The 27,231-nt window shown below is 58.7% G+C and overlaps 2 protein-coding genes across 5 annotated transcripts in view; both read right to left on the reverse strand.

The window, feature by feature from the left end:
* Positions 1 to 12,984, reverse strand: part of CACNA1G (calcium voltage-gated channel subunit alpha1 G) — a 62,654-nt gene extending 49,670 nt beyond the window's left edge. The window contains exons 1-7 of one of the 2 annotated variants that reach the window (XM_059908657.1): positions 12,435 to 12,984; positions 5,184 to 5,295; positions 4,887 to 5,020; positions 4,394 to 4,491; positions 2,143 to 2,302; positions 1,357 to 1,657; positions 1,097 to 1,189 (exon numbers count right to left, since the gene is read on the reverse strand). In XM_059908657.1, the coding sequence (XP_059764640.1) occupies positions 1,097 to 1,189; positions 1,357 to 1,657; positions 2,143 to 2,302; positions 4,394 to 4,491; positions 4,887 to 5,020; positions 5,184 to 5,295; positions 12,435 to 12,676 (1,140 nt within the window). In that variant the 5' untranslated portion in view covers positions 12,677 to 12,984. Of the gene's footprint in view, positions 1 to 1,096; positions 1,190 to 1,356; positions 1,658 to 2,142; positions 2,303 to 4,393; positions 4,492 to 4,886; positions 5,021 to 5,183; positions 5,296 to 12,434 lie in introns of those variants that run through there. The other variant, XM_059908656.1, reaches the window with a different exon arrangement.
* A 5,544-nt stretch (positions 12,985 to 18,528) lies between these two features.
* Positions 18,529 to 26,829, reverse strand: SPATA20 (spermatogenesis associated 20). 3 transcript variants are annotated; one of them, XM_059907849.1, is made up of 17 exons: positions 26,737 to 26,826; positions 26,030 to 26,214; positions 25,601 to 25,780; positions 25,424 to 25,488; positions 25,086 to 25,240; positions 24,864 to 25,007; positions 24,563 to 24,764; positions 24,056 to 24,186; positions 23,860 to 23,964; positions 23,562 to 23,636; positions 23,251 to 23,460; positions 22,977 to 23,169; positions 22,476 to 22,644; positions 21,983 to 22,194; positions 19,968 to 20,167; positions 19,061 to 19,141; positions 18,529 to 18,890 (listed from the first exon to the last, which is right to left on the reverse strand). In XM_059907849.1, exons 3-17 carry the CDS (start codon positions 25,723 to 25,725, stop codon positions 18,720 to 18,722), a joined length of 2,238 nt encoding a protein of 745 aa, XP_059763832.1. In that variant the 5' UTR covers positions 25,726 to 25,780; positions 26,030 to 26,214; positions 26,737 to 26,826; the 3' UTR covers positions 18,529 to 18,719. The 3 variants fall into 3 exon arrangements, with proteins under 3 accessions (XP_059763832.1, XP_059763831.1, XP_059763830.1); XM_059907848.1 differs by lacking the exon at positions 26,030 to 26,214 and adding an exon at positions 25,911 to 26,029 and having other exon boundaries at positions 26,737 to 26,806; XM_059907847.1 differs by lacking the exon at positions 26,030 to 26,214 and having other exon boundaries at positions 26,737 to 26,829.
* Between the last annotated feature and the right edge of the window lie 402 nt (positions 26,830 to 27,231).

The following is a 27,231-nucleotide window of genomic DNA, read 5'->3' on the forward strand; positions in this document are numbered from 1 at the left end:
TCACTCACCGAGAGGTCTTTATTCTGACCCTCTGGAGCCTGCCTAAGTCCTGAGTAGATCTTAGTCTCTTTCTCTCAATATCTGTCCCTCTGTCTGGCTCTGTCATTGGCCTCTTGGTGACATGGAAAAAGGGCTGGATTTGGAGTCGGTAGCCTGGGGTTGAATTCTCAGCTCCAGCGACCGAGCCTTCTGAAGCTCAGAGTTCTTATTTAGGAGATGAGGCCACAGTCCCTGCACCTGCCACCTCACAGGGGGCTCTGAGGATTAAGCAGGCAGCAGATGTGACAGCGCACTTCAGCAGCGACGCTCAGCCCAGCAAGACTAAGCCACAGCACATGCAAAGCACCTGACGGGGTCAGACAAATGAGGAAATGTCAGCTTCCTCATCTGTAAAATGGAGACAACAACAGGATCTTGGTGAGGATTAAATGCACCAGCACATAAAAAAGTGCTCAGAGCAGGGACTGGCACATAGTAAGTGCTCAATAAATATTAGCTATAAGTTGTAGCAATTAAATGATTAATTATGAATGATAGTGATTAAATATTGCTACTTTTTGCCTCTGTCTACTGTCCTCATAAAGTCTTGGAACTTCTGAGCTGGAACAAGAGATCACGCAGTGTTTCTCAACACCGAATGATGGGAATTTGGGTGGAACAGTTCTTTGTTTGCAGGACTGTCATTTCAGGGTGTCTATTATCTACACCCTACCCCCCCAGCAAAATGCCGATAGTGCTCCCCTAGTTCTCGTAAAAAACAGGACCACCCTTTGCCATTGCCAAATGCCCCCTGGGAGAGGCGGCATCACCCTGGGTTGAGGACCACCCATTTTAATGATGAAGAAACAGATGCCCAGGGTGGGGCTGGGGGGCCTCATAGGGAATGACTTGCCCAAGATTTTAAGTGGTAGTAAGTGATAGGCCTTGACCTTGGATTTCCTCCTGACTCCTCATGACAGGTGCCTTCTGCCTGTGTCTCTATGGGACTTTTCCTGAGAGCTAGAGCTTCAGACCAAGCAAGTCCCCTCTCTGGACGCCCCCCACACATGTTTCCCCAGGATCCCCCATCCCCACAGGGGCCTGAGGAATCACTCACGATGATGAGGAGGATGAAGTAGATGAAGTTGTAGAAGGAATGAGCATCCATCACAAAGTACATGATGTCGACCCAGCCCTCCAGCGTGATGACCTGGGGAGGTTGCAGAGGCGCAGGCTGTTTCTGGGCCCCCTAAAGCCTCCTGCAGTCTCCTCTAGAGGCCCTGACCCCATCCCAACCCTGAGGATGGCCACTCCAAGCCGGGACTGTGTCCCGACACTTGTGTTCTGGGGACTCTCCCAGGGCCCAGGCTGCCCCACCTGGAAGATGGCAATCCAGGCATAGCCGATGTTGTCGAAGTTGATGGCGCCCTTGAAGGGGTTGTGCTCCCCTGCGGAGCAGTTGGTGTAGTACTGGTTCCAGTTGACACAGGTAGTGTTGCTGGAGCTGTTGTAGGCCTCGTAGTCCAGGCCACAGGGCGGGCCGCCACCCCCGTCCCCGCGCAGCGTGGGCACACTCCTGCAGGAGCGCATGCCGTTCTCGCGAGGCTGGGAGCAGATGAAGGGGTTCTCATCCTCGTTCTCGGTCTGGTAGTAGCGCTCCAGGTCCACGCTCAGGGGGCTGGGAAAAGGAAACAGGGATGAGGCTGAGAGCAGGGTTCTTGGGGGACAGGGCCCAGGAAGGGAGAGCTGTGTGGAGGCACTGAGGCACACAGGGCGAGCACTGGGAAGGGGCAGGGATTCATGGGTGCGGATGGGGTGCGCCAGGAGCATGCAGATTGAGGGTGAAACTCCAGAGTCGGGATGTGGGAAGTCTCCATCCTAGAGCAGAGGTTCCCAACGTGGCTGCACTTTAGGCTCACTGAGGAGCTTTTAAAAATCCCCACGCCCAGGCTGAACCCCACACCCATGAAATTAGAATGGGCAGCCGGGAGAATGAGGCCTTGCCGTTGTTTAAACTCCCCAGGTGACTCCAGTGTGTAGCCAAGATTGACAACCAGACATGTCACTAATAAGAGAACGGATATGTCACCAGCAGCAGGAACTGAGGGAGGTCCCAGCCCCACAGCCACTCCCAGGTCACCTCCCGGCCCATGTGCCACTCACAGGCTGAAATTCTCGGGCAGGAAGCATCGGTTACGAAGCAGCCCTGCCCACAGCTGGACGCCAACGATGCCAAAGATGAAGAAGACGAAGAAGCACAGCAGCAGGACGTTGCCCAGCATGGGCAGCGTGTCCAGCAGCAGCGTGACGAGGATGCGCATGCCTGTGGGGGCAGAAGCCACGCTGGGGGCGCCAGGCTAGCCGCGCTAGGCTGGCTGCCACGGGCCTGGCAGCACTCCCAGAGGGGGCCCACCGGGGCCTCTGAGGCTGAGACAGCCCGGCTCAAGCTGGAGGGAGACCAACAGACACTGCTAACTCTGCAGGCAGCCCTCGCAGCCCCTAACCCCTACCCACTATCCCTCTTGGCCCGCCCACACCAGTCAGAGCACAGTACCACCAAGGATGAGCAGAGTGGCCGCAGTTTCCAAAGCATCCTCCAGCACCGCATCCCACTTAACTCTCCCAACATCATCACAGAGCTGATATCACCCCAATTTGCAGATGAGGGTTGAGGCTCAGAGAACTAACATGACTTGTCCAGTACCACAGAGCTGCTAAGTGTAGGTGCCAGGACTTAACCAGGCTCTCTGCTTCCGCATCCCACTCTCCAACACACACACACACACACACACACACACACACACACACACACACTCCCACCCTACTTCCTTCTCTCACCAGACATAATCACCTGACCTTTCTAAGTTATAGACGCCAAAGTCATTGGGGAAACCAAGGCAGAGAACCCCAGCAGGGACGTTAGCAGGCAGGAATTTCCCTTTGAGAGCCAAGCCCTCACCAGGGGCCAAGATGCCCTGCACTTCACCATGGTTCTGAGCCCCCTCCCTGAGTCTAGTCTCTGCTTGGTCCAGATCCTCACATCAGGACCTGAGGAGACACAAGGCTGTTTCCTCAGGTGGCCGCCAGTTAACAACCCCTTCCACGGGGAAAGCCACCACAAACCTGCCCCTAAGATGCTGTTAGGGATACTGCCCTCCCTCCCCACTCCAGATCTAGGACATCTAAACTAGCTCCCAGGCCACCAAACCCTTGTCAAGCACACAGACCTCTGGTGGCTAGTTTCGACCCCCAAAGTGACACTCGTGGCCCCCTGACCCCTCCAGGGAAAAAGCTTCTAAGCAGCTGCTAATTACTCCTCCTGGTGACTGAAGTGGCCCTGCCCCGCCCCTGCCACTCAGTCCCTCTCCCCTCTCCCCTCTCCCAGCCCCCTTCAGCTCCTCTGTGCTCCAACTGAGATCAATTCCTCAGGGTTTGCATTAAGGGAATTACACCGGTAGTTAGAGGCCTATAAATCTGCCAGCGATCACCTGGGGCGCGAGAGGAGGGAAGACGTGCCCCTCATCTGGGGTTCCTGTTAACACCAACATACACCAATGCCTGGAGGACACATTGAGCAGCTCTGCCCACCCAGACACACACACACACACACACACACACACACACACACACACCACAGGCACACGCACAGGCACGCATGCACACGCAGCAAAGGGGGCTACTGCTACATCAGACACTGAGCCCCAGAAACATGACCCCACCCACCCCACTCCTGGGATGGCAGCAGAGACCATCTGCAGCTTGTGTAGGTTGGGGAGTTGCAAAGGGGGCCTGAGAAAGGGTGGGGGGCGGGATGCAAGGGGAGCTGGAGCTGCCAAAGCCTGGCTGGCTCAGAAACTAATGCGGTTTAATTTAGATAATTGTCCCAGCATTCAGTTGCTGCAGAGGCTTGGAAGGGGGTGGGAAGAGGAAGGGGACACAAGCGGAAGGATGAGGCATGGAGCGGCCGTCTTGAGAGAAGTCATGCTCGGGGTGGCCAGTGCTGTCTCACCAACGAGAACCAGACCGCATGAGAGGCGGTTCTGGCTAGAAAAGGCCATCCCACTTTGCACCCACTCCTCCTGGCCTGCCAGCCTCTCCACCCTGCTCCCACCCGCCCCTATTCCACTGGAGGGAGGGTGGTCTAGCTGAAGGGAAGGGGTCATCTGGGACATTCCTGAGACTCTGACCTAAAATCAGGCTGAAATGAGGGGTAAGGGGCCGCAGCCCGGATGTGGGCTCCCTCGGGCTCCAGCGACCCAGCTCCCCACTGAGCCCTTCTCTCAGGGGGCTTGCCTCAGTGTTCCAGGCCCCCATGAGGCCTGTGAGTGGCCAGGAGGTAGGGGTGGGGTCTGAGATTCCCATATCTCCTCTTGGGGTTCTCTGCCCGGGGGCCGAGGAATGAGGGGTCACTCACTGGGCACCCGGTTAATGGCCCTGAGCGGTCGCAGCACACGGACTGTCCTGACAGCTGAGAAGCTGACGTTCTGCAGGTCCAGCGAATACTCCAGCATCCTGCAGGGAGGGGCCCAAAGGGAGGCCCTTTGAGTCTGAGGCCGCCGTGGGGGTCAAAAGAGGTCAATGAGGAATCCTGCTGTGGTGGGGCAGGAGTCCTCCCCCTCCACCAAGGGACCCTGAAAAGCCAGCTCTCTCCCTGGGGGCAAGGCCACCCCTAAGCCAAGCACAGACTCCTTATCAGAGAATGAACAGAGGAGGGTGTGGATGGAGGGGCCTTGGAATTCAGAGAAGTACTGGCTCAAGCACTATAGGACAGCCCCGGACCCTTGGTGGACAGCCAGGGAGAAAGCAGCACTGTAGCTGGGCTGGGGGAGGGGGCCGGGCCTAGAACTGGCCCTGGGGAAGGGACCAATCTGATCCTTCGCTCTCCTGCTCCAAGCCCAGGCCCTCACCCTGCAATGACGATGAAAAAGTCAAGCCGGTTCCAAGTGTCTCCCAGGTAACACTTTTTCCCAAAGATGCCCAAGGCCACCATCTTCACCACCATCTCCACAGCGAAGAAGGCAAAGATGAAGTCATCAAAGGCCTGATGTGGGGACAAGAGGCTGCTGAAACTGAGAAAAGGGGGGGGGGAACACCCCCCTACCCCACCCCCACCCCCTCCTCTGGGCTCAGGGCCTCTTGCAGAGAAGGTGTCAGGGTTATAAAGATCAGGAGCTGCCCCCTCCCGCCACCACACACACGCTTACCTGCAGAATCCGGCAGCGCTGGGAGTCACAGGCGATGTCTTCACACGGCCGGAACATGCCCAGGGTCACACAGTTGAGAAGGATGACCAACATGCTGATGCGCTCAAACCAGGTACCAGGCGGTCAAGGAAACAGCTGGCCAGGCTGGAGTTGAGCCCGGGCCCCCACGCCCTGCCCAAGCACCTCCCACTGCCTGACCTGCCAACCCCATCTGAGAGGCAGCCAGGTGTAGCCAGCTGGTCCCACCTCGGCTCATCTCACCTCTCTGTCTGGACCCAGCTTCCTCTTCTGTAAAGTAGGAAAAGCCACAAATACCCTGACTATTTGCACAAGCCATTTGGGGGATAAAATCGATCGTGCTTGTGGAAATGCCAGGCACCAAGAGTTTGCTGCTGAATCTGAATCTTATTCTCCCTACCTCACAGGGAAAATGTGAGAAGCAAATGAGATAATGTATGTGAATGTGTGACACAAACCTAAAGTCGGATTATGCTTGCCTTACAGTTTACCAAGCACTTTCACAGCATGCCACATTGGATGCTCACAACAGCCCCGAGAAATATCCGGGCTAGATCACCTTCTTCCCCAGAACCCAAGGAAACTGAGGCCCAGAAGTCATGTGCTGAAGGTCACAGGAGAGACCCAGATGAGACTGAGCTTTCCAAGCTTCTGATCTGGGATAGCAGCTTCCATAGCTGCTTAGGCTGCAGGGAAGGGGTTGTCACGACCGCACTGGCCCCAGACAGACAGGCCGAGGCAGACAAGCACCACAGAACCGGAGCCTCAGGCTGCCTCTTCCCCAGCCAGCCCCTGGCCTCTCAAAGCCCTCAGATGGCCTCCAGACACATTCACACAGTTAAATAATGAGGACCCACTACACACCAGGCCCTGCGCTGGACATAAGCCCCCAGCCTGTGCAGAGCAGACGGTACCCTGTATACAGACTATGCCACCATCACACCTTCTTATGGCTTCCAGCAAAGCCCCACCCTGGACCAACAGACTCTGTTTTGCAACAAGGGGGAGAGAGGGGTCTTTCTAAAACCTGAGTCTTTCCACAGAGTGGATTTCATTAAGGGGCTCACTTCCAGCCCATCTACAGGAGGATGTAGAAAACGGCCTCCGGACCTTAGAGAGTTCTGGGCACCAGACTCACAGATAAGTGACCAAGCATCCTGTTTTCTCAAGGAAAACATGAGAGGGGTGGGGAAGAGTAAAGAGGTTAGAAACAAGCAGAGAGTGGGGGGCCAGGGGAAGGAGAAGGCCTTGAGGATGGAGGTGGGGAGGGTGTCATGGCAGCCCACAGCACAACCCACCAAGCCAGACTCAGTGAGACAGAGAGCGCCCAGAGCAGATGGAATCTTCCTGTCATAACTCCACTTCTAGAGTGAGAAGGCTTTGGCCAGGGACCCAAGGACTTACCTTGAAGCTGATCCCAGCCATACCCCATCTCTGTCCTGAACCTCAGACCACACCCCCTCTCCGGGAGCCCACACTCAATCACCTCAAAGCCCTCCCGCCCCCTCCTGTCACCCAGGCCCTTTTCCCTCAGACTCACATCCCTTCCCACCAGCAGGTACCCTAAATGCCCAAGGCACTACAATTTCCCTAATCTTACATCCTCACAGGAATAAGAGTTAAAAAAAAAATTCTAGGCTTTTGGGGTAAGTTGATGGAAGGGGGAAATAAAAAGAGTGCTCTGTTTCCATGGAGCTGTTTTCCTGAGTGGAGCCGGAGCCCAGTGGATCTATCCCCAGAATAAGGGTCAGCCAGGGGTCAGCCTGGAAAAAAGGGGACAGGGAGGGAGCTCCTTTGGGACCATCATCTGAAAAGGGAAGGACACGATTACCTTCAAGAACTGGCCTGCTTTCCCCAACCTAGCCCCCTCCTCTCCTCTGTAGGGAAGAGGGTTCTGGAAGGGACCCATATGAGCAGATGTCTCTACATAGGGACAGGTGGGTAGCTCTCCTGGGAAGAGGGGCTCCCGGGACACCTGTTTGGACCCCTCTAATGGCAGTGAGTCCACCATGTCATCTGTGCCCTTGTCTCGTCTCCCTCGCTGAGGCACGGGCACTCTGTTACACCCAAGCCCCTACAGAGCTTAGAGTAGTGCCTGGCATGTAGCAGATGCTCAATACATGGGAAGAGTGAATGAATGAATGAATGAGTCAATCAGTCAATCAACCTCCCTGCCTAGAAGCCAGATGTATCTCCCCATTCATGTTTTCCTCCCTTGTTTGCTTCAATAGTGATGAACTGATGATGAGTGGGGGTGGGGGGAGAAGTGACACCATAAAGGAGCTGTCCCTCTTTCTGTCCCCACCTTACACATGCTCACGCTGAGGCTTCTTATAGCCAGAGTCTGCCTCCAAATAACCCCACCTCCAGCTCTTAACCACAGAAACCCCTTCTCAAGAGCCTTCTTGGCAATTCACCTTACTCCCGGGTACATCCTGCCACTCTCACCTCTCCCCTTTCCCTATAGGTAAACATACATGGACAGGGAAAACACCAAGGCACAGGCAAATTTGGGACAGTCTGAATTAAGGAATAATTAATGAGGGTGGGGGGTCTTTTACCCTTCTCAGGGTAGGGCTCATTTCCTTGGGAATATGGCCGTATGTCACTGTGCCATGTTCCTCTGTTGCCATAACAACAGGAGGATGTGTCACCAGGTGGTGTGGATTTGTTGCCATGGTAATTAAAGGGACCCCCCCTCACATATGAACTCCCCTTACCCAGGCTGCTGTCTTGTCCTCACGCAGGGAAGGGTAAGTGGGGAGACCCACAGGTTATCAGGTTGGGGGGAACCATGTGACAAATCCCCATGGCAACCAAGGGAATGGGGGACATTGGTTGCCATAGTGACTATGAGACCTGTGCAGTCACATGTCTACTGTTGCTATGGTGACTGTCCGGGCTGGAGTGGATCCCAAAGGGGGAGGTGGGTAGGAGAAGTGAGGATCTTTCGTCTCCCCACAGCCCACCATCAAAAGCAGAGAAAAAAGGAAATGGCAGGGTGAGGAACCCCACTTCCATCCCTCCTCCTCTTCTCCCTCCAGGAGAGAGAACTAGAGCATGTTATCTGACAACTTAGTCCTCTCTGTGGGGCTTTATCTAGAGCCCTTGCCTAGTTGGGCAGCTATAAGGGAGAGGAAGGTAGAATGAGGAGGGAGGAGGGCTGGACCACCTCCAGGGGCACGGGGGCTCAGGGCAGAGCATGACTGAGAAGGGAAGCAGGCCCCCAAGCTGTCCCATTCTCTGCTAGGAGCCTGCTAATCTGAGACCTAGGAGCACTGAAGAGGTAAAGGGCCTGGACCCAGGAATCCTGGCCTCCTACTACTCGTTGGGAAGGTGGGGTGCTTGCCTCATTCACCCCCGGAGAGGCTGGTGTCTATGGGATTCAGCATTCCCCAGAGTGGGGTGAGATCTAGGGGCTCAGGAGGGGGCTCCTGCTAGGGAGGCTGAAAAGGGGATTCCCCCAGCCGAGCCCCCCCCCTGACTCCCACAAGCCTGTTTCCCGGTGGTCTGCCCGCCGACCGCTCCAGAGTGTGGGTGTGTGGGGAGGGAGGTTTCCAGCTGAACTGAAAACTGCAGCCCGAAGAAAGGCAGCCAGCCCCACCCAGAGACAGAGACGAGAGACACAGAGACACAAGAGAGCTGGCCCGCTGGAATCTTTGGGAGGGGAAATAGGCCAGAAAGCTGATTCAAACGTCTGTGACTCTCTGTGTGTATGTGTGTGTGTATGTCTGCGTGTGTGAGTGTGTGTGTGTGTATGTCTGCGTGTGTGAGCAGTTGTGTCTGTCGCCATCCTGGCTGAGGCAGGCAGGGCGGGGTGAGAGCTGGGGCGGGAACAGGCAAGGGGTGAAGGGGGGCTGTGTGGTGGGGGTAATCCCAGGAATGGCTCCAACTGGCACTCTCCATGATGGGGAGTCCCCTGACAGTTCCGTGGAGCAGAGTGTGTATGTGGCCGAGAAGGAAGGTGGGCCTGGACAGAAAGAGTGCCAGGAGGTGTTCTGGCCCCCTCAGCCCAGTTCAGTGCTGCAGCCCCAGCCCTTCTCCCCAGAACTCCCTCTGGAGAGCCTTGGGTTTGAAAATGAGAGGAGGGAATTGGTGAGGAGACAGGAAGAACACCCCCCTTCCATTTCCTCTGAGGACCAAAATGGAGATTTCTCCCTAGGTAAGAGAGACAGGGGAACTTGGGACACTGGGACAGTGGCGAGGAAAGCTCCAGAGATGCCTGGTGCCCCCTCCCCTCCAGACGCACACACTCTCAGACACACACAGTGATCACACACTCACACTCACTTCTGGAAGCCATTAGGGCTCCTGCTGTTCAGGCCTCCCCCTTCTCCTCCCCCAACTCCTGGCAGGCTCCCTTCTCCCCCTCTGGCCCCCTTCCCACTCCCCCTCTCGGCATCCCAAATGCCAGCCTGTGATTTCCAAATGAGAAAAAGCTGTGCTGGGCTCTGAGCTTGGAGAAACTCCTACACAAACTTCCAGATGTGACACAACAGCCGGGGAGGGAATGCTCAGGATCCCCTTCCCGGGAGGGGAAGCGCACTCCCTCACACTTGCAGAAACACATACTGGAAAGTCCAACACACTCTCTCCCCTATAGCCTGGGAGGAGGGGGGCCTTTCTGACTCTGACCGTGAACCCCCAGTCTCCCCAGTACCACTTCCGAGACCCTCCTTCCTTTTGCTGCCATCCCTCCCTCCCCAACACACACACACACTCACACACTCACTTACACACCACTTCCCACCTGGGTCTAGATCTCCTCTCTAGGAAACCTGGTTTCTTAAAGAGGCTAAGAGAGGAAGGGGCTGAGAAACATGCCAAGAAGAGCCTAACTAGCTTCAGTTAGTTGAGAGGAGGTGTCCTTATGTCCCTCAGGCCCAGAGGTGCAGCCAAGGGAAGCCTCGCAGATACCAAAAAGAGAGAGGGAAAGACTGAGGCCCAAAAGTCAGTCCAGAACCCCTCCAGCAGTGAAAAACATAGGTTTCCCTTGATACATGGGTGTGATGAGAGTGGTGAGGGCACATCTCAGGCAGCCCCGTTACCAAGAAATTGTTCTCCACCCATCCTCAGCCAATCCAGGCTTAGCGGGCTGTCCAGACCGAGCGATGCTAATGCCCCTCACCCCAGACTCCCACCACCCTAGCGGGAAGCCTGCTCCCCCCTCCCAAGATGAGCACTGGGCCTCCACCTCTCTTCCATCATTCCAGCCCTCTCCAACTGCCCCCTCCCAGAACACCTCAAGGAAGGAATCTGACCCCAGACCATCCACTAGCACCTGAAGATAGGGCAGGTGGGGATATGCTAGCCAAGAGGTCTGTGTTGTTTTGGAGGGAAAAGGGAGAGAAGATTTCTCTACACACAGTCCCCCACCACCACACACACACACACCCAGGGGGCTCCTGAGAAGGAGGGGACAGGTCTGGTGCTTTTTTACATTCATGGAGAAGGTGGGTGATTAGCTGCAGAGAGGAGGGATGCCCTGAGCCTGTTCTTTTCAGAGACATTTGTTCCCCATCTCTACCCCTGAGAAAGTGGCCTGGGGTTGCCGGGGGTTGGGGGGGGTGGGCGGAGTGGGCAAGATGTGCCAGCTCAGCAGGTCCACACACCTTGGAGGCAGCCCTCTATTTCTGCAGCTCAGAGAGAAAGGAAGGGCGGGGGATGGAGAGAGCGTGCGACGAGGGGAGCTTCCTAAAGACCCACAGGGTGTAGAGGATGGGGGTTGGGGGGGACCCAAGCTCACATCCCTGCTTTGCGCACTAGAGGCAGCAGAGCTGCAGAGAGTGAGGGCGGTGCCAAGCTCCCCCCCTTCCCCAAAGCAGAGTCCCGGTTGGGCTCTTAGGGGTTACAAGGGAGACCCGACGTCTCCCACCCTGAGTCCAAAAGAGCCTCTGAGCTGGGAGGAAAGTGCCAGGAGAAGCTGTCAAGACCAGGGATGGCAGCGTACCCCCCCTTCCCTTCCGGCAGTGGCGGGACCTAACGCAGCCTGGAGCTAGGCATTAGTCAAGCAGTGCTTTGTGCTAGGGGCTAAGGGGGAGAGGCCGTGGGGATTAGGGGGCTGGGGTCTCCCATGCAATTCATGACGGGGCAGAGGATAGAGGGCAGTGCTAAATCTATCCCCCTGGGATGTGGGGCTTGCATTCCACAAACCTATCCAAGGAGTACACATGGGGTGGTGGACCCGAGTCTTCCCCAGTGAACCAGCTCAGAGTCTCACTGTCCCCCCAGTAGTTTCTTGGAAGGCTGCGGTCTCCCATACCTGCTCTGCAATCAGGCGGGAGCACTCCCATAGAAAAGGGATGGATAACTTGGACCGGTTTAATCCCATCCCCCGCTTGCCAAAGCTCTTACCACAGTCTTTCCCTCCACAAGAAAAAATCTGGCACAAAACTCCCCAACCCAACCTTAAGCACCCCGCATTGAATAAAGAACTGGGGAAAAGGGAGGCACTCTGAGCATTGGGCTCCTACTGAAAGGGTCTCTACCCCGGCTCTGGGGGCAGACGGCTTTCCTCCATCACATCTTTTTCTCATTCTGCACTCCTGACATCAGCCGCCGCCGGAATCTCCTTATTGTGCCTCCAACCCGCGGGGTGGGGGTGGGGGGGTTAGGACCTGGTCCCCGCCCCCCAACATCTCCCTCAGGGGCAGTAAAAACGTCAGCCTCAAGGACCAGGTCGGGGCGGGTGCCGGTGGGGTGGGGTGGGGGAATCAGACCCTAGAATCCACCGCAAACTTTGGAGCTGGGGCAGGAGGGAAACCCAGGAGATTGCGGTCCCCCCCCCTCCCCCGTCCCCGCAGCTTCCTCCCCACCCCACCCCCCAAACTCGGAAACCAAACCCAGCTCGCTAACCGGCGGCGGGCGGAATAGAGCTCCCAGGCTCCCGAAGCTCCCCACATCTGGAGGATGACGACCCTCCCCTGCCCACATCTGGAGAGCATCCAGCTGCACACCAGTAGGGCACGTCTCCTCTCTTTTCCTGGCCTGGATCCCAACCCCCCAAGGAGGACTAAGGTGTGGGTACCGAGGTGGGGCTCGCCTGGGGTATCAGCCAAACCTACTCCCGTCTCCGCTCCTACTCTGAAGCCCCCTTCCCTCCTTTGCAGCCCCCCTCTCATCTGCCCACCTTCCGGGCTCACTTCTCCGACTCACCTGGCTTTTGGTCCCCTCAGGCGGCGCGGCCCGCCCCCCTGCGGCCCCCCAGCCCGGAGGTCGTGCCCCGGAGGATATGGGTTACAGACCGTGCGGAGACACCAGCTCCGCGGCCGGCTGTCCTGGCTCAAGTAGAAGAAAACCACCGGGGCCAGTGCAGGGTATGGCAGCCCCTCCGCCTCGGAGTCCGCGCTGCCCGGGTCCTTTTCCGCCGACCCCGGCCCCGGCCGGCCCCCGGCCCCCGACAGGTCGTTGAGCCGCATGAAGCTCCGGGGCTGTCCTGACTCCTCGGCGCCCGCTCCATCCTCCTCCTCGTCCATCCTCTGGCCAGCTGGGGCCCCGGGTGGTTTCGAGAGGGGCAAGGGGCGCCCCTCAGAGAAGGTGTCCTCACGCAACCGGGGGGCCCCGGCGGGGGCGCATCTGGGGAGCTCTAGGGCGCAGGCTGAGCCCCCGGGGGGGCCAGTTCAGCCCAGCTCCCCCTGCCCGCAGGGGCATGCTGCCCGCGGGGCGCCGGGTCGCAGGGAAGCCCCGCCCGGCGCGAGTCCCGCTTCCCCAGGGCTTCTGGGCCCCCCCGGGCCAGCCGGCCGGCTCCCCCTCACTTTGTTCCGGCTTCTTCGCTTCGCGCCCAGGCTCCGGTCGCCAGATTCGGCACTACCTTCGGCGAAGCGGCCCCAAAAGGGGGAGAGAGAAGGGGGGTGGAGGGTGGGGGGGGCCGGAGAGGGGCGCCCCCTCTTCCCGCGGCGCAGCTGGAGCAGGATCTAAGGGGTCAGCATCGTCCCGGCTCCGCGCCAGCGGCGGCGGGGGAGGGGAGAAGGAATCTCTTTGGGGGTGGGTTTGGAGGGGGTTGGGGGAGGCTCCTTTCTCCACCCGGCGGCGGGCTCACGGTCCAGGAGGGGCGGGGAGGTGGTAGGGGGCCGTCCCGGGCGGGGGTGGAGGCGGAGATGCCGCCGCCGCAGCCGCCGCGGTGGGTGCCGCTGCCGTAGCTGTCGCCGGCACCACTGCCTCCTCCTCCGGCCGAGACGCGGAGCGAGCAAGCGAAAGCGGCGGCGAGGAGCCCGGCGCACACCACAGCTGGATCCCTCACTCCAACTTCAAGCCTCGGCCCCGCCTCTCCCCAGCCAGCCTCGCAGCCAATCGCCGCGCGCCGCCGGCCCCGAGCCGCACTCCCATTGGCCGGCTGCCGTGGCAGTGCGGGCGGGGGCGCCGGGGAGAGAGCCACAGCTGGAATCCGGTTCCCACCCCAAAGCCCGGGACCGCCCCTCTCCCCTCCCCTTGGCACTGGTGTCCGCTCCCGAAGACTGGAGCCAATTAGACGGCTACCCAGACCGAACCCACTTTCTTATTGGCCAGTGGGGGCTCTGGGACTCCTCTGGAGGAAGCCCCAGGGAATCAGAGTATTTGGCGCGGGGTCCCGGGATAGCGCCGCCGGCCCCCGGGCATCCTTTGTCCAAGACCCCAGAATTGGACCGCAGCCGGAGGGCGGGGCTCAGCTCTGGGCGGGCCTGGTGCAGAAGGAAGGCAGACAGCCCGGTGTGAGGGGTGTGACCAGGGTCCCAGAGCGAAATCCTGGGTCTCTACCGGATTAATATCCCACCCTGGAGTTGAGCCTGGGAGCGGGACTGAGGAAGGGGCGAGCGGAGCGGGAACTCCCGGGGGTAGGGCTTCAGGCTGGAGGAGGCTGGTCTTAGGAAAACGGGCGGAGCCCAGGGAAGGCTGAGGCAGTCAAGGTCTGGGCGTGGCCTCCACCAACCTCTTGAGCTTGTTGTTCCTCCTCCCAGGTCCATTTCTGCGACTTTGACCCTAATCTCCTAACCCTAACCCTCTGACCCTGATCTCATGTTGACACTCCTGAGCTTCAGGAGAGGGCTTCGTGCTTGAACACATGGCCCCAGGCAGGTCACGCGGGACCCAGAGCCCGGATCTCCAAGAGCAGCTGCGGAGCAGAGGGATGTTCCTGCGAAGGGACCTGCCAGGGTCTCGAGTGTGTGGGAGGAGGTAGAAGCATAGATCTGGGCTTTACCGACTCTTAACCTGCAAAGTTTCACCAAGCCCCCACTCCGTGCCTCAGTTTCTCATTCCCGAGTTCCAAAATGGCTTATGCGGAGGCTGTCCGCAGGACAGGAGATTGGCGGGGCTACTCTCCTTGCACATCTCCACCCTACCAGGAGCTGGTCCTCGATGGTCTGCTGCTACCCACGCGCGCGCGCGCACGTGTACCCCGGCCCTCCTCCCGCCTCTCTTTCCTGAGTCCCCCGGCTCTCTCTGCCCCAGCTCCCTCTTGCCGCCAGCTCTACCCCTAAAGGCTGTGGGTACCCGGGAGCGGAGTTCTGGGCGCTGGGGTGAAGTGGGGCGGGGAGGGCATCGAGGATTAAGACGTCGGGAAGCGCTTCCCCACCTCTGCGGGAGGTAGACACAGCGGAACCAAGCAAGTCAGTTCCCTCTCCTGAGACTTCGCGGCCGCTTACGCCACTGCGGAGAGGCAGAGGGATGGACCGGATGACCTCCTACACCCGCCATCCCCCCACCCCCACCCCCGACTCCCTGGCGTTTTTCGCTCTCCTAGGGCTGCGCCACCCACGGCTCCCGCCGAGGGGGGTGCGTGTCTCAGCTCCCTCCCGGGCGGGTTGCGGGGAGTGCAGTAGGGAGGGCAGAGCGGCTGCTGCCTCCCAGGTTGCCCTTTCGCCGAATCCGGCGCCGAGTTGTGCAAATGAGGCCGGGCTCATTTGCATTTCATGCTAATAAGCAGTTCCCTTAAGTGCCTTTCTCTCCTGGCGGGAGTCTCTGCCCTCATTCCGCGTGTGCCCGCGCCAGTCTTGAACTCTCAGTGGTCTTCTGGGAGAGGGGCCTATTTATGGTTTGCCCTCGTGTCTGACACCTTCCCTCTCGCTGGTCCGCAGTCTGCCTAGTGGCCTGCCCTTCCCAGACAGGATCAAGAGGCCCCACGGCTGGCACCATAGGTAGTGACTCTAATCATTCCCTCTTAACAGAGGGGAAAATGAGGCCAGAGAGGCTTGCCCAGCCCAATGGTCAGGTTTCCTGATGGTCAGCAGGCCCCACACCTTCATCCACCATCCAGACCACCCCCTAACCCCCATCTCTGGGCTGAACTTAGTTCTAGAACATATGCAAAAAGGGCGGCAGATACATGCACCATCTGGGCAAATCATCCCAGTGCTCGGGGCCACCTAAGGCCTGTGCAGGACACCAGGAGATTCTGATATCCCTGTCAGAGATGCTCACTGTTGGCCTGAGTGGAGGAGGTTAGGAGGGAGACAGGACCCAGGAAGAAGGCAAAGGAAGCCATGAAACCATCTTTAACTCCCACCCTCCAAGCCTCAGCTCTGACATCACCTCCTCAGGGCGGGCTTCTTTGAGCAAGTATCACAGTGCCTACTAAGCGCCAAGGTTCTGAGGACACAGTTCTGGATCAGACCAGAGTCCATAACCTCAGAGCACTTGGCCCAGCCCAGGCTTATGTCTGTATTTGTAGGAAATGGTTCTCTTCCCCTCTAGGCTCTACTGAGGTTCCCTGAGGGCAGGGGCTATTTCCATTTTGCTCACCAGTTTGGCACATAGTAGGTGCTTAATAAATCTCTGTTAGATGAATAAATAACCTCAGGCAGACAGGGGGAATGGGAGGGATAAGAAATTCCTTTCTTTGGGTCGCAGCTGGTCTAAGAGTTGTCTAAGATCTCCTCTGATTTTAGGGGAGAACACCCATATAGGTCCTGCTCCACCAGCCCCTCCAGCCCGCTCCCATTTACACGTCCCTCACAGCCAGTATGGCTCCCTCAGGAACTAAGAGAATCTTCCCATAGGTGATGCTCTCTGCTCAGCAATGATACACTGTCCTATTTAGTCAACTCACAGCCTTGGGAGTTGGTGGCTGGGTGGGAGCTGGGAGTTGGGTGGTATTTTTTAGATAAGGAAACTGAGGCTCCAGGAGGTGATGAAATTACTTAAGTGACTGCCCAAACTATGAGGCCCTGTCTCCAACGGCCCTGGCCCACAGCTCCTCCAGGACAGTCCTACCAGCAGAACAAGGAGCATACCAGCAGAACAAGAGGGACCAGCAAAGGAGAGAAGAGGCTGAAGACTTAAAACCCCACATCTGAGCATGACTTATGCTCAGCCCTGCCCTCTTTAGAAAATGCAAGCACTCCCAAGAGAACTAACCCTTTAAGGCCCTAACTCCTTCCTCTGAACCCGTTTACTAAATCCCATTGTCAGGCACATGCCTGATACCAGGGGATGGAAAAGAGGAGACACAGAGCAGAAGGAAGTCGGGATGGAGGGGCAGAAAACACCAAATGCACCCTCCTTCACAGCTGGACCTCCTGGGGGAAGAGGAAGCCTTAGTGGTCTTTACTGCACGCTGAAGACCCCAGAAAGAATGAGATATGTTGAACGGTTTCAGGCCAGGCTTGTACCCTCTCTGAGCCTTGAACATCTATCCATATGAGGCCAAAGGTACCTGCCTTGCCACCTCATTCATGAGGGTCAATGGGACGACTGGGGCAAGAGGACTCTGCAAACTGCCTAGACCTTTCCAAAGCCAGGGCTGGGGCTGCCAAAAAGGCTACCTGTGCTTCTCCATGCTCCACCCTCCCTCCTTACTGCCCCCCAGATCAGGCTCTGCTTGCCCAGCCCCCAGACTTCCTGGCCAGGCTGAGCAGGGCCCAGCCAGAAAGGGGATAGCTGACCTTGTTGGCTGGAGCCCTAATCCTCCCCAGATGGGCTGGTGGCTTGCACCAAGGGCCCAGCTGCCCAGACCTGGGTCCCGTTGACCGTATGTGGCTATGACTGACAGTGTGCAGGGGGTGGCTGTGGTCCTGAGCAGACCTTGGAGTGATTCAGTCCAGTCTCCCAGCTCCTTCCAGCCCCGCTCCTCCCCACTGCTGCTGTCCCCACAAGCAGTTGTCCCATTCAGATCTCATCTCTAGCGGCCTCTTCTGGCTCTCTCTACTGCTTGGCTCTGGGGCTACAAGGGTGCCTAGGCTCATCAGACCCCCAAAGGGCCCAGGGTTGGGGGGCAGCCCCATTATCCTACACTTGCCCTTCCCAAAGCATGCTTCCCAGTCCCCTCCCCCTGGTGAAAACTAGATGGGGTTTCCAGGGCCTATGAAGATGTTGGGTGCCAAGGATGGGGCTTGTGAGCATCTCCCAACACTGAGGGAACAGGAGGAGATCACAGGAAGGCAGAGGCTTTCCCTACAGCAGGAAGGACTCAGGTTTGGAGAAGGACTTCCAACCCAACAGATGCTCCAAATGAAAGAAACCTCTTTCCCTGGACTTAAGTGAGGGCAGGGGGATGGACCATATGACCTCCTGCAGGAAGGCTGGGAGCTGGACAGATACCCTAAAAGAAATGTCCTTGGTCCTGATAAGAGCAGCTCCCATAATGGACCAGAACATATGCAAATTCCATGAAAAATAAAAGCTTATATGAAGGGCTTCCCTGGTGGCGCAGTGGTTGAGAATCTGCCTGCTCATGCAGGGGACACGGGTTCGAGCCCTGGTCTGGGAAGATCCCACGTGCCACGGAGCAGCTGGGCCCGTGAGCCACAACTACTGAGCCTGCGCGTCTGGAGCCTGTGCCCCGCAACGGGAGGGGCCGCGATAGTGAAAGGCCTGCGCACCGCGATGAAGAGCGGTCCCCGCACCGCGATGAAGAGTGGCCCCCGCTTGCCGCAACTAGAGAAAGCCCTCGCACGAACCGAAGACCCAACACAGCCAATCAATCAATCAATCAATCAAGCAATCAATAAAAAAAGTAGCTAAAAAAAATAAAAAAAAAAAAAAAAAAAAAAAAAAAAGCTTATATGAAGCATCCCCCTGCCTCTTCCCCAGCTTAAAATTGGAGGAGGCCATAGGAAGGGAGGGCAGGCCCCTTTCTTAACCCTTCCTGAGGGCAAGGATTGGCCTTTCCCCTCCTGTGCAAGTACACACCCCCACCACTGGTGGTCATTACTGGTCCCCTGACCTCAGCTTCACTCAGGTTGCCATGTCCATAGAGCGGGGCAGAGTCAGCCTGGTGACCTTTGAAGGTGAAAGAGGAATCCAAGGAGGCAGAGGGGGCAGCTAGGGGCTCCCAGAAAAGGGGCTCTGGGCTGCTGGCTCCCATGCTGGAGCCCGAGGCCCCTCTCTTATAAGCAAGGCTGAGGCCCTGAGGTTCCCGCAGGACGCTGTTAGGTTTATTCCAGGGTAAGTGGGTGCCCATGGTGGGTCAGCGAGGATGGCCGAGGTCACCTGGTGACAGTGTGCTCAAGGGTGGCCGCAGGTTCTGCAGGGCCCTGCAGGGCCTGAGTCTCTGGCCGGCTGGGAAGCTCCACCTTCTGCCCCAGCCCGAGGTGGGGGAGGCAGTCACTGATGTAGCAGTTTCCGTAGTTCACAGGGCTCGGTGATGGGCATCGAGCAGGCCTGGTTCTCACACACGTAGGCAGTGGCCTGGTCTTCTAGCCGTCGCAGGGTACTCAGGAAAGGCAGCTGGCGGGATAGGAAGCTCGAGGGGTCCCCATCAGCCAGAATCAGCACCTGGGAGAGTGGCAGAGAGGGTCACCTGGGGGCACTGGGACACCGGCAGGGCCCACTAGTGGGTGTCTTCTCCCCAGGCTTTCAAAGGAGCCGGAGATACTGGGGAGCTGAGGAGGGGAGGGGGCCCTGGCAGGGGAGGCAGAGGGTGGGGCCAGGCTCACAGACCAAACCTTGTTAGGGATGTAGATGGAGTGGACACACTGCAACAGAGCCTTGGTGTCCTTGGCCTGGGGGTCTCCACAGATCACGATCTGGCCAGAACAGAAAGGTAACTCCAGTGAGAGGTGCAGAGGGGCTGGACCCAGACCTACCAGGGCTCCCCCATCCTCCTGCCAGCCACCCTATATGCCTAAGAAGAAATGGGGACTCAGCTCAGCATCCCCCAGACCAGCTGCCAGGAGGCCGCATCGGATTCACTGCTCAGCAGGTGAGAACACGTACACACACACACACACACACACACACACACACACACAGAGGCAGAGATATATAGGCAAACATGCAAATATAAGCAGGCAAACCTGAACACGGGGCATACACACAGAGACCAGTAATCACGTACTAGTGAACACTCACACCAGCACACACTCAGAAAGGCAGGCACAGTCACATACCTCCCTCCAGAGTCATACACATCCAGAGGCACACGCACAGCAACAACACACAGGGACTTACACACAGACAAGCATATACCTGCACACACTATACCGCTGACCCAACTATACCGACACACAGAGGCACACAGAGAAGCACAGAAGCACACAGAAGCCTCAGAGAAACACTTCAGCAACCACAGGGACCCATATTTAACCCCTTCCTCTGAGAGCCCCAGTCACAGGCGCTCACACAGGCACCTGCCCGTGCCGGAGGCCTGCTTCAGACACACACTCACACAGACCCCTCCACCTGCACAGAGCAGCCTTACAGACATTCCCTCGGAGATACCTCTACACACACTCACACAAGGCCACACTTTCATGGACCTGAGCTCTGGGGACAGCCCCAGGAACTCCACTCCATGTCTCTATTGCAGCCCCGGCTCCCCTCCCACCCAGGGTCCCTGCCCAAGTGCCCCACCTGCTTGAGGGTCTGCTGGTGGGCTGAGAGGGCGCGGATCATCTCAGGCAACGCCACGGGGACACGGCGCATGCGCTCAGAGAAGGCGGTCAACAGGCACACACACTTGTCCATCCAGTCCTTGTGGCCTGTGAAGCCGTGCAGCCGAAGCAGGTTATGGGCCGACGTGGAGTTGGCGCTGGGCTCTGCACCATCCTGGTCTGCAGGGTGCATGGGGGGCAAGGGCTGAGAGGGAGGGTCATTGGGTCCCAGGACCCTGCTCCAGGACTGTGGCCAGGGCAGCTGGAGGGATGGGGTGGAGGAGTCCCTGCCCGCCGGCTCCTGCCCCAGGTCTGAGAGTGTAATGCTGACCCCAGCAGTTACTGACCCTTTGCGCACTCACACGCATCCTCAACTCCACCTGCCCCAGGCTGAGCTGTTGGTCCCCAGGCTCCCCGATCTCCCTGCTGATACCTCCATCCAGCGACCCAGCTACCCCTCCCTCCGTCTCCCTCACCTCCCACTTCTAATCCATCGTGAATCTGCAGGGTCTGTGGCCAGAATAGATCCAACCTGACCACTTGTCCCATCTCGTACTTCTACCTTGCCTGGGCCTTTGCTGACCCTTGCCTGGACTAACGCCACTAACGGCTTCCTACCTGGCCGCCCTGTTTCCCCTGCCCCCATTCCCTTCTCCACCGTCGGTCCGAGTAACATTCTTAAACCTAAACCACAGGAAATCACAACCCACTCAAAACTCACCAGAGCCTTCCACTCCTTGCCACACCTACAAGACCCTGCAGGGATCCAGCCCCACCTGGGCATCCTCCCCTCACACACTGACCTCTGCCTGCCCTGTCCTCCAGGGCACAGGCTGCCCACTCAGAGCCTCTCACAGGCTGTTCCCTCCACCTGAAATCCCTCTCCTGCTCCTCCAGGATCACACGGCCCCATCTTGCCCTCCAGCCCTTGGTTGAATGACTCCCCGGCTGAGTTGGGCCCCACCGTTGTTCTCTCAGAGCCCTTTCAGTCATTCAGCTAACGTTTATTGAGCACCTAATTATGTACCAGGCCTGCTCTAGATCCTGGGGATAAAGCAGTGACAACATCCTGCCTCCAAGACACTTACATCTGAGTGGGGGGAGAGACCATTAACAGACCAGAGGCATCAAGTGATGCTAAATGTCACTGAGAAAAGTCAGGAACAGGGTACATGGTGGGCAGCTCCTACTTCTCCATGGCACTCACAATTTTAACTAAGTATTTGTGTGTGTGTGTTTGCTTTAAATATTACTGTCTGTTAGTTGTCTCCCTTACTGAACAGTAAGCTTTATGAGGGTAGGGATGAAGCTGGCCTTGTTCAATCTATCTAGGCGTGCCACTTACTGCCACTAAGCATGCTCACAGAAGAGCTACATTAATCTTCATGTCAACCACGTAAGGGAATGCCAACATTAGCTCCATTTTGCATATTAAGAATCTGAGGGGACTTCCCTGGTGGCGCAGTGGTTAAGAATCCGCCTGCCAATGCAGGAGACACAGGTTTGAGCCCTGGTCCGGGAAGATCCCACATGCCGCGAAGCAACTAAGCCCATGTGCCACAACTACTGAGCCTGTGCTCTAGAGCCCGCGAGCCACAACTACTGAAGCTCGCGCGCCTAGAGCCCATGCTCCGCAGCAAGAGAAGCCACGGCAATGAGAAGCCCGTGCACCGCAACAACGAGCAGCCCCTGCTCGCCCCAACTAGAGAAAGCCCGCACGCAGCAACGAAGACCCAACGCAACCAAAAATAAATAAATAAATTAATTAATTAATTTAATTGATTCGTTAAAAAAAAAAAAGAATCTGAGGCTCTGCAATGCAACAAGACCAGCCCAATGTCACTCGGTTAATGAGTGGTAAAGATGTGAGCCCAGGAGGGCCTGGCCCCTGCCCATGCTGGCGCTTCACCACCACACTGCACTTACGCCTCCCCCAGGGAAAACCAAGCCCCGGTTGGGTCCAGGACCCCAGGCCAGCTCCACATCCTCACTGACCGTCCTTCAGACGCAGGGGCAGGCCAGCCCCCAGCTCAGCCTCACTGCAGAAGTAGCCGCCACCCCGGGAGTCCCAGAAGAGCCTGTCCTGCGTGTCCTGCAGCCGCAGAGCCCACTCGAGCCACGCGCTCTCCTGTGAAGCCTCGTACAAGTCCAGCAGGCCCCGCACCACAAAGGCGTAGTCCTCCAGGAAGCCCCAGCAGGGCGGGTTGCTGGGGGGACAGGCAGTGGGGAGGAGACAGGACAGGGAGAGAGGGGCTTTCACAGAGGAGGCCCTTTTCACGTGCTTTTGTTTATCCCTCAAAATCTAGCTCTTGGGTAGGTCCCATTAGCCCATTTCCCAGATGAGCAAATGGTCCCAGGGAAGTTAAGAGCTCATAGTGGGCAGAAAGCAGAGCCAGGACTAGTTGCCCACCCAGAGAGGAGAAGAGGGGCAGAGAGAAGCATGGGATGCCCAAGGAGGCAAGCCTTCCCGGACGGCCCGGCCCCCCACCTGTGCTCCACGGTCCCCCCAGAGCCTGCATAGCAGGTCCGCATTAGGCGGCCACTGGCCACGTCAAACATGTGCCGCTTCAGGAACTTGGCACCACTGATGGCGTAGTTGATCAGCCTCTCCTGGCCCAGGACAGCCCCGGTCACGGCAAAGCCAGATACCATCAGTCCTGGAGGTAGGAGACACGAGTGGTTGTGACGCCAGTCAGGGCCCTCCCGGTATGTCCATCCCAGCCCCCCAAGCTCTGACACCTCCCTGGAGCAATAGGGTAAGCGGGTAAGAGTTTGAGCTCCAGCGCCAGGCAGAGCTGGGCTCCTTTCCCTGTGTGTGACCTCGGGTGGATTACCGTAACTCTCTAGGCCTCAGTTTGCTCATTTGTAAATTAAGGACAATGAACCTGATAAAGGAAGAATTACTATTTAGCAGGTGCCTATCATACATAAGGGCCCTTATGAAGGGTAATTCTATAAACGGATCAGGCCTCAGAAACAGCCACCCCACCGTTCCAGGCCGCCAACATCTTGCTGTCCAGGTGCGGCTTCGGCCGATGTTTCCGGGCCTGGAAAAGCTTCTCGAGGCCTGAGTTGAGTAAGGTCCGCACGGCCTCCACTTCCAGGCCAAAGCGGGCAGCAGTCAGCTCCAGTGAATACTGGACGGTCAGCACGTTCTGGCCCTGCAGCTCCCCCTTTGGGTCCTGAAGAAAACAGCCCTTGTCCGAGGGAGTCCACTTGCCTGTCCGGCTTCAGGACCCCTCCCGTGACCCAGCAGTCCTGACCTGACTGGGGCTGATGCTGCCGGCCTCCGTGAGCCCATAGTGCTTCATGAGGAGCTGGCCCGAGGTCAGAGGCTCGGTGGCGCCCAGCACGGGCTCGGGGAGGAGCTGCTGGACCTCTTTGACTGTCCACACGTAGAAGGCACCCTCTTTGGGCCGCATGCCCCGCTCCGGGGGCGAGTCCGCGTCCTCTGCACTGTAGAAGCCTCCAGACTGTGGGGAGGGGAGAGTTGGCTGGCCCCAGCCTTCAGGGCAGCCAGTGGAGGCCCCGAGCCCTCCCGCAGCCAGACCCGCCTGCCTTAGTGGACACACACCCGGTGACTCAGGTTCCGAGCCACGTACTGCAGGATGCCTTTGGCAACTTCGGAGTAGAACTCGTCACCAGAGATCTGAGTGGGAAGGAAGGAGGCTGTAAGCAGAGAAAGCTAGGTACAAGGGGCAGTCAGCGTTCTCCCAGGAAGGTAGGGAGGGAAGCTGGGTAGTGGACATATGAGAGAGAATTAGGGGTGAGGTTAAGGGAGAGCCACAAGTCACCAGGAAAGCCCTGCAAAGAGGCAGCCAGGCATAGGTGGACAGACTGGGTCTCTGCTCTGGGCTGGGATCAGGGGTCACCTGGAAGGCCTGTGAAAAGGCCACCGTGAGCTGTGCCTGGTCATACAGCATCTTCTCAAAGTGGGGGACGTGCCACTGGCGGTCCGTGGAGTAGCGGTGGAAGCCCTGTGCCAGGAGGAACGTGGGGCTGGAGGCCGATCCCAGCTGCTGCCCACACCCCGCTGCCCTCTCCAGGGAATGCCTATCCCCCCCTCACCTGCCCCACATGGTCTCGGACGCCCCCGTTGGCCATCATCTTCAGGGTGTGCAAGGCCATCTGCTGGGCCCGAGAGCCATCCTGAGTTAGCCGATGGCTGAGCCAGTAGGAGAACAGGAAGCTCAAGATCACTGCAGACACCGAGAGCACGCGGGTGAGAGACCGGGGAGGACAAACGGGCCGAGGTCTGGGTGATCAGGACTTTGGCCAGGCTGGGGTTAGGGGTTCACTCAACAGGCAGTCTCTCTGGACAGGCTGAGGGTCAGGAGGTCAACCCACAGGACAGGTGATCGTTACCTAGGTCAGCGTTGGAGGGTCCCTGCTAAGACCAGAAGTCAGGGCTTCACTAGATAGCTACTGACAGACAGACTGGGGCTCAGGAGGTCACTGGCCAGACAGGAGAGTGGGAAGTTAATAAGCAAGACGAGAGTCAGGAGATCACTTACTAGGGTAGGCTTCAGAAGGCCAGGCCGGGGCTGGAGCGGTCACGGGGCGGGGGGCACTGACCTGGCGTGGGGAACTTGGGGGCCTCGGCGAAGCCGCCATACTCCTCATCATAGCCCTCGTCCAGTTGCTGGAAGCAGCGGCTGTTCATGGTGGCAGCAGAGGGTGGCAGCTGGCGGTCACCCATGCTGATCTCCGACCGGGCCAGCAGAGCTGTGGTGACACGCTGGCTGTTTTCCAGCAGAGTACTCTTGTTCTGTTTCCACTATGGGCGGCAGGGGCAGACCTGGAGGTCAGCACAGGGTGGGGGCCCTTGTTCCCTCACCCTTGACCCCCGGCCCCCCACTCCCCAGCGCACACCCACCTGCTCCCGAATCCTCATCAACACTGTGCGGAAGCCAACTCGGGTCAAGCCATCCTCAGGGGGGAAATAGGTGCCCCCCACAAAGGGCTGTAGGTTGGGGGTCAACCACACACTCATGGGCCAGCCCCCACCACTGCTGGTGGCCTGGCGGAGAGAGGGCCAAGGTGAGGGGAGCGGCCCCACGTGCACGGGCAACCACTCCTCCCCGGGAAGACCACTCACCTGCACAAAGGTCATATACACTTTGTCCACATCGGGCCGCTCTTCCCGGTCAACCTTCACGCTGACAAAGTCCTCATTGAGCAGGCGGCCAATCTCCTCGTTCTGGAAGGACTCCTCCTCCATCATGTGGCACCAGTGGCAGGTGGAATACCCCACTGGAATGGGGTCACGGGGCCAGGGGGGACCAGTGACTGGTCAGAGGGGGGCCAGCCAAAGGGTCGCAGCTGAGCCAGAGAGGCCCTGGCCTGTAGTTTCCTGGGAGGCCCCCAGGCCCAGGGAACCCTTCCCTTACCCACCACCACTCCCCTCGCCCAGCCCAGGGAAGGTGGGTGCAGTACCTGAAAGGAAAATTGGCTTGTCTTCTTTCCTGGCCTTGTCGAAGGCTTCCTGCCCCCAGGGGTACCTAGGCCCGGCAGGGTGGGGCATCACTCACTAGCCCGGGCGGGGGTGGGCAGTGGGGGGTAGGAGGGGTGAGGGTCCAGCTGCCCCGAGAGGGCATCAGGAGAGGGACTCACCAGTCCACAGGGTTGTAGGCATGTTGCAGAAGGTACGGTGACTTCTCACTGATCAGGCGGTTGGGGACTTTCTGGGGTGTGGGCTGAGAGCAGTTAGTCCGGCTCCCCTTCCCTCCAGCCGGCATGGGCACTGAACTACTGACCGTCACGCTTCGGTCCTTGTCCCGGGAGGAGCTACCCCTGTCGTGGGCAGGCGGGTCAGGCGAGGAGTGTCCACCGCCTCCCCCTACACCGACCCCAGAGGCCCACCTGACCCCACCCTGCCCTCTGGCACCCCTTCTGGAACCCCCCCGTTCCCAGCCCAACCCACCTTTCTGAACCACGGGGGAGACCGTGGCCTTTGCGCTCCCCCTTGTGTTTTTGGGGGGGTGAAGAAAGGTGGCTCATTGGGGGCCCCCTGCCAGGTTAGTCTCCCCCAACCTCTCAGACCTGGCGGTGGGAAGGGTGATGACTGTGAGGTCAGGGCGAGTCACAGTGGGTGGAATGGTCCTTCAGGCTCCATTCTCTTCCTCTCACCGGGCCCCACCCCAGGGTGGCTGGGCTGGAGGTATCCCTCTGGCATGCCTGCCTGGGTGTGATCTGGGCAGGGAGGCTGCCGGCTGCTGGGTTTGGGACTGGGCCAGGTGAGGGGCAATGAGAAGAAACTCGGCATCAGGGACTCCCTCATTCAACATCCACCCACTGGGCACTTCTGGGGGGCGAGGTCCTGTGCCAGACACCCCATGACCCCCAAAGAATCAGAAACTGGCCCTCATCTCAGGGGGCTCCGTCTGGGACAGTGGCACCGTAAGGCAGGCCTAAGTAATGACAGTCCCCTGCAGCATTAAGGACTGTGACAGGCCAGCCCAGGGTGCTTCTGGACAAGGACCCTTGGCCCAGCATTGGGGTTCAAGGAAGGCTTCCAGGAGGTGGTGTCAGAACAGAATCCCTGGGGCAAGCTAGCCCTGCAGCTGGAGGGGAGGAAGGGAGGAGGGGGTTACTGTCTGGGCCAGGTCTAGGGAGCGGACTCGGGGAGGTAGGCACGGGGTCGGGGGTGGGGAGGTGGCCGGGCAGGCACAGGGGACCAGCGCCGGGAAGACTGGCCCCGGGGCCCCGCTGGCGCAGGGCGCCAGAGCGGCCCCCTTGCCCGCGCGTACCTGCGGCTCGCGGCGAGGCCCGGCGCGGCGCGGGTCAGCAAGAGGCCGCGGCACCGCCAGGCCCGCGCGCCCTGCATGGCTGCTGGCGGCCGACGGCCCGGACGCCGCGGACAGGAAGGGAGGGCGGGAGGGAGGCTGCGAGGGGCGGGCCCGGGCACCCGACAAGCCGCGGTGCATCTTCGCGGGGACCGCAGGCCACGCGGCTGGTCTCCGAGCGCCGCCCGGTGGTCGATCGAGGGACTGCAGACCGGATAGCCCGGACTTGGGAGGACACGGGTCTGTGCACAAAACTGGGCCGACTAGGCTGGATCTAGACCAGCTGTGGGGGTTAACCCTCTTGAGAAGAAGATGGAGGGCTGTGAGGATGCCAGGGCCGTGGAAAGCTCTGAGCCTCCTGTCATTTTATCCAACCCTTGCCCGTTTTACAAATAAGAAATGAGGCGAGAGGCAAAGGTGTGGCTTGTCCAGACCCTCCAAGCCAGGAGCTTTGCCTTT

Source organism: Balaenoptera ricei, chromosome 20 (genome assembly GCF_028023285.1).
Source record: "Balaenoptera ricei isolate mBalRic1 chromosome 20, mBalRic1.hap2, whole genome shotgun sequence".
NCBI lineage: Eukaryota > Metazoa > Chordata > Mammalia > Artiodactyla > Balaenopteridae > Balaenoptera > Balaenoptera ricei.

Coding starts and splice junctions, on each gene's coding strand:
- SPATA20 (XM_059907847.1), bottom strand. CDS start 26,813: ATGCAGGGCGCGCGGGCCTGGCGGTGCCGCGGCCTCTTGCTGACCCGC. Junction 25,489..25,600: donor GCCTACAACCCTGTGGACTG/GTGAGTCCCTCT, acceptor TGCCGGGCCTAG/GTACCCCTGGGGGCAGGAAG. Junction 24,765..24,863: donor TGATGAGGATTCGGGAGCAG/GTGGGTGTGCGC, acceptor TGCCGCCCATAG/TGGAAACAGAACAAGAGTAC.